Source organism: Haplochromis burtoni, unplaced genomic scaffold, assembly GCF_018398535.1.
Source record: "Haplochromis burtoni strain Fernald_Lab_line unplaced genomic scaffold, NCSU_Asbu1 Contig_104, whole genome shotgun sequence".
Classification (NCBI taxonomy): Eukaryota; Metazoa; Chordata; class Actinopteri; order Cichliformes; family Cichlidae; genus Haplochromis; species Haplochromis burtoni.
In genome coordinates this window covers 1,762,690-1,768,689 of record NW_024582465.1, presented here as the reverse complement: position 1 = coordinate 1,768,689, position 6,000 = coordinate 1,762,690, and the positions used below count along the sequence as shown (strand labels likewise).

Here is a 6,000-nt window from a genome sequence, read left to right as displayed (position 1 = left end):
AACAAAAAAACCCGAGGATGCTGAACATGAGAACCTGTTACTCTCTTTATAATAAAGCTTCATTGTCTCCTCTGAGTGTGTGTAAAAGAAAACAATTTTGATTTTGATTTAGAAAATACCTTCAACGGATCCTCTTCCGCGGAGTTTGTTCCACCTGGATTGGAGACTTGGAGAGGAGACAGGCGGTCATGTCACTCGGTTTTATATCAGCAGGCCTCTTTCGTTTCACGTAGAAGTCTGTGACAAAAGAAACAACAATAGTGAAAAATTAATTTGGATTTATGAGCAGTTATGAAATGATGCGCTGCGCACAGCGGGAGGATAGGAGGATGGTGTGGATGCTGGTCTAGGAGCCAATAGCAGGCTCGATTTTCAAAATACGAAAGCCGCTGAATTTACCTGTGATGTGTGTGTTGCTGTCAGGAGCGGCCGTTCTCTTGCGCCTGACACACGGGAGCTGCCTGGTGGTCGCTTTCCCTGAGTTGATCTTGTCTATGCGGTTCTCCTGGTTGATCTCCCCCGCGCAAGGAGAGCTGCTGCTCTCTGGCACGGCCAGGCGATCCAGTCCGTCCGCACGAGGGCTCTCCGGGAGAGCAGAATCCGACGTGGGCACGGGCACTCGGATTTTGCCGTCCTGCACAGAGTCCTGGTAAAACACCGGGGTCTTATCCGCAGTCACCGCCTCCCACTCGTAATCCCCTTCCAACGGGGTGTTGGCCTCGAAATTAAAGTTCCATCTCTGCTGGTCCCGTTCGGAAATCTCTCGCAATTTTTCTTTCATCTCCCGGTTCAGCTCGTCGTGATCCACCGGTCCGAAGAGGTTTCGACAGACTCCGGTGCGCCTCTGGAGAGGGAAGGTCTTCCTGGCCACCATCCTCTCTAGCGTGGTTGATAATTGGACGTGGGACATCTCCAAAAACAAATTTCCCCTGGAAAAAAAAGAATCCAAAGTGATAGACTGATCCCTGCTGAGGTTGTATGTTGATAAATGTTGTTGTCGTTCAGCCCGAAGTGCGTTTGTATGTGTATCCTAATTCTTACGCTCGTGCCTATGCACGCCGCACCGTTCCGTTTAAATGTACAGCTTTCATAGTAAGTCTTTGGAGTATATAACTTCCTAACGGGCACCTTGATCGCCCTTCTCATTGGTTGCCTTGAAGTCCAGCCCTCTCCAAAACCCCCACCCTGATTTCCCATTTCCCGTTGTACCTATTGGCTTCGTGCCGACCAGAGCGCAGCATTTTGATTTTTTCTCTCTCTGAGTGTCAACCCTCGGGAAAACGGAGCAGTTTTTTTCTTGTGTCAGCAGGAATGTGTTTTGCTTCGCATTTGTGTATCTGATTCTACTTTCGGACACCTTGGTTTTTGGTTTTGTCTTCCGTGTTTAGTTGTAAATGCCTCCGACCAAGGGCGTAAAAACGCACCATCACATTATTTTCATACTTCATATTTAGTGTTCAGCAGTTGAACAGCTTCAGTGTGTTATTCTTTAATGTGTAAGGAAAGAAAAACAAATGCTGAAACCCGATCTAACCACTTAACTGATGTTTGACCCTGCCATCATCCGGCACATAAATCCACCCACTTTTCAATTTCTTCACGTTTTCGTTTATTTATTTATTTGTCGCCGATCGCAATGACAGCGATTCCAGTCTGCGGGGATTTGCCCCACAGTGAGCAACGTAAACATTAGTGAGACCTCAATAAACCACAATTTTAGCAGTTTCTTAAATGTCTTTTCTCATTTACTTAATAAAGCAAGGCAACTTTTCGAAATCATTTTTTCTTTTCTAAATGCGTTTTGTTGCATTTTTTTAATTTATTTTTTTACCTTAATATATAATATAGCAAATCGAGAATTTAAGCACCACGCCGTGTTATTTTTGGCAATTAAACATGTATAAATGCATAAATGCACAAATGCATAAATCACGCAGGTCACAATCCGCCTGTTATCACTAATGTGTGCGTGTGGCTCTGGGGATTGTTACTGGTAAATAGTCATTATTACTTATGAATAACTTCAAAATATGTACAGTAGCATTTACTACAATACAGGATTTACGTTTTAAATATCATAGCAAGCTTTATTATAAGGGGAGACTGGGGGAGCTCATTCTCCGCCGAAGACAATGCGATATTTGGCAATTTTGAAGAAAATGATCCGGATCCACACCAAAATGTACTGAGTGCTTCAGCTGCCAGTGTTTCACCACACAAACGAGTTTCCAGAAATTCCGCTGTATTTATTTATTTATATTTTATTTTTCTCGTGTCGTGCTGACAGTCAGGCACTGGAAGCACAACTTCCAGAAGTTTGACTTCAGGGTACCGGCTGTCTTAACAAGCAGGGAAACAGTCACGAGAGACGGGCAACGCCTTTTTGCAAGCAATGATGGGTGCATGGCGTCCCGTAGAGGTTCCAGTCTGATACTGCAGCTCAAACCTCAAACTAAACGCAACCATCATCCCCAGAAGAAAATAAAGGAGGAAGACTTACAGTGTATCACCTCCTAGTTTACACATGGGCGCATAGATATTAAGTGACACTGGTAACATATTCAGGGGAAAATCTCTATAAATTTTTTTTATCCACATTCATCCTGAAAAGGAGGATGAATGCAAGCTCTGTGTAACAACGTGATGTCACATAAGGTCAAGAGGTTTACATGTGAGCGTCATCAAAGCAGCAGGAAGAAGACCGAGGGACGCAGGGTCTGGCCATATGTGTGCAGGCTTCCTAAAACACTTCCAGTAAAGGTCAGGTGGTCTCATGTGACAGCGACAGTAATATGTGACACTTTTCCTGATTCGGGACTGTAAACTGAATCCATGAGGACTGAAACGATATTATAAGGGTGTAACGTTCATTAGAGGTTTTTTTTTTAATGATTTTGAAAATAATTAGCTTTCTTTTTACAAGAACAATTAATTGTCTATTAAGAAGAAGCATTTAAAGCACGCATGCTTGAACAATGTTCTTCAACAACAACAAAAAGATTTGTTTTTGAGTCTTTTAACCTTGAAGTGGCCATCCTGGCTAGATGAAATGTGCTTTAGTGATTTTGTTTAATAAACATGCTGCATAGCACAAATTTGTCAGTCTACTCCTGAAGATTTTACAGGTATTTGTTCAATGTTTAGTGGAATTTTCAGTTTCTCTTCACTACACTGTATTGTTTGCAGTCATAGTTCACAGAACTAAGATTGTTTGTGTGTGTGTGTAAACCACAAATCAGTCCACTCACAAAAACAGCATGGTCACTTGAGGGTTAAAGTGAAAATGAACGTAAGCGGGCAGAAATCTGACTGTTGTCTTTTGGCGCCCCCTGCTGGTAATACAAGTTTACTAAAATTTGACCCAGCTGGTGAACCTAATTTGAAGCCATGTAAAGTCAATGTAAACGAATAAACACATAAATCGGTTTTATTTTGCTTATACTGATGGTAACCAATTAACTGCACACACAACATCCTCCTAAGCAGATCACAGATAAGGTTGATCAGTGCCTCTGCTGCTGGTTATTTACATATAACTCAGTGCAAACCAAAACTTATCTCATCACTTCGCTCAGTCCCAAGCTGGTTACAGATTTGCTTCACAATTCTTTGATTGTGGGAATAACTCTTCTGCTCCTCGGGTGTACTCCACCAGCTGATACTATCACCTGATGGTTTCAAGTCAATTAAAGTGCAAAGAGAAAGTCTGGATTCATTCGTCTTTCAAAGGGGAAAATAATCTCTTTCATCAGGAGTGGTCAGTCAGCTATGTAGCCTGACTCATTTAGCTGACACACGCGCGCGCACACACACACACACACACACACACACACACACACACACACACACACACACTATAGATGACTTAACTTGCTCTTTGACTTGAATGGAAATATCCAGAGGGCCCAATCCAAGTAAAAAAAATAAAAAATAAAAAAAACCCGGAGGCTCACTAGACTGTGGGCAACATGTTGATTGATGGAACAGACAAAGAGGGTTGAGCTCTAACTGTGTTTAAGCTATTGTCAAATACTTGATTAATCAAAGGAAGGCCTTGAACCACATAGAACAGAATGTGAAATTAAACTGAACTCAAATAAAACATTTACCGGTAATTAAAAAGTGCATATGAGCAGTAGGTTTTTGGATTGGATTTTATTTGTTTTAACATGTTTCCTTTCCACTGGTCACGTTAAAGCAGTGAAACAAATGTGCATATATGTAGTATATGAAAAAAAGAGGCCAACAGCTATGGTCTTTTTTTTTTTAAAGTTAACTGAAGAGGAAAAAATGTAAACACAATAGGAAGAAAACAGCTGTCTACTGATTTATAATGAGTGCATTAATCCCAATTGATATATTTAACTAGGGACTTGTGTGTTTTTCAGGTTGACTGTGCAAACACATTGTTTGTGTTCTGTTTTTATTGTCGTGGCTCTTGAGTAACTAAAAAGCACACACACGCAGACCCCTCACCTGAACAAACTGATCCTTTTGATCCTGCAGAGTGTCTGCAGGCATCACTGCTGGGACTTTTAGCAGATGAATATACGGTCATTGAGGCCCGCTGTTCCACATGACAGCTATAAAACTGTTTTGTCTGCATGCTTTCTCTGAAGACTGAAGCTGGCAAACATGTGACACACCCATGACGACCCACTCCAAGAGTGATGAGCCACTCCGTCAAACGACATTTAAGATCATCAGACCTTTTACAAGAAATGCATATTCTACAATACAAAGAGAAATGCAAACATAGAGACACTTCAAACTTCTGCTGTGCTACTGATGCATCCATTTGCAACAGCATGACATAAGCAAACATCTGCATATGTTATTTTTAAAGTTGTGCATTGCTGTCAGGACCTTGAAAATACTACCCATTACTGACTATTGCCTCATTACATGTCAGCAAAAGAAAACAAACTTGAAAATGAAAATGTTATGTCACGAAATCAACTTCTTTTTCTGACAGAAAATTGAAGGAGTACATGCTTCATTTGCTTAGTTAATCCACCAGCTACCATCCAACTGGATGGTACATTTCTGCCAAATTGTGAGCTGTAATTATATAAGCCTGTGTCCAGTCCTTTAAAACATTCTGTGCCGAGCTGTTTGTTCAGAAGTTAAAATAGTGCTTTCAGTGTTTTTATAGCACTTATGCATGAGTAAATATCTAAAATGTGCTGCGGTTTGTGGCTGACTTGTTCTATTTCTCTTCAGGCAAAAGACTTTATAGTTCATCTACATGACCCCTGAACGTTTTTTGAACTCTGCCTCTCAATTACTTTAGTTGCAAGGGGCTTTACTTCCTTGATTTATGTTGTGCTTTATAATTTTAAAACTTTTATTATAACTATGGTTAAAGTGCAACATGACATGTTCTTAATCATAGAGAGGCAGAGGAATGCTCTATTTAAAGCAATATATATACTTTAATGCTACTGTTTTTAAAAGCCAGCCAATCAAACTGTTTCCAAGAAATGCTTAAAGCTTCAGGCTACACCATTTATTCCCGTTATGAAAACAAAAGCCAAACACATGCTTCACTCATATGAGTCACTGCACTCATATGATGGCTACTTTGGGCAGTGAGGTCTTTAGAAACAGTGATGCCACACTAAACCTTACACTGAAAACTATAAACATACAACTGGTAGTTGTATTGCTCAAAAAGTTTTGAATGAATTCCAGTGAAACTTTGTAGACGTGTAGTGCGTGTTGTCAATTTATCAACAAATACAAAGTACCATACTAATATTTAAAATATGTCATATTTGTCCTCTGACCTCTCCTTCAAAGCCAATAGACTGAGCTGAAGGTCAAAGTGATAATAAGCAAGTTTTAACTAGCTTTGCATAATGTTATACAGATTTATTACTGCCATTGTTTGTACTGAGAACATATAGGCTTATAGGCAATGATATATGGGTATTCTAAATATCACCTTATATTTTGCATCCAAATATCATATCATATTTGACCTCTGACCTCATGTTA

At 40.3% G+C, this 6,000-nt stretch overlaps 1 protein-coding gene across 1 annotated transcript in view; it reads right to left on the bottom strand.

The window, feature by feature from the left end:
• LOC102300709 (cyclin-dependent kinase inhibitor 1C) overlaps positions 1-1,096 on the bottom strand; it is a 2,365-nt gene extending 1,269 nt beyond the window's left edge. Inside the window, exons 1-2 of the mRNA XM_005927858.3 lie at positions 400-1,096; positions 120-237 (exon numbers count right to left, since the gene is read on the bottom strand). Of these exons, the coding sequence (XP_005927920.1) occupies positions 122-237; positions 400-910 (627 nt within the window). The 5' untranslated portion in view covers positions 911-1,096 and the 3' untranslated portion in view covers positions 120-121. The remainder of the gene's footprint in view (positions 1-119; positions 238-399) is intronic.
• Positions 1,097-6,000: the final 4,904 nt, after the last annotated feature.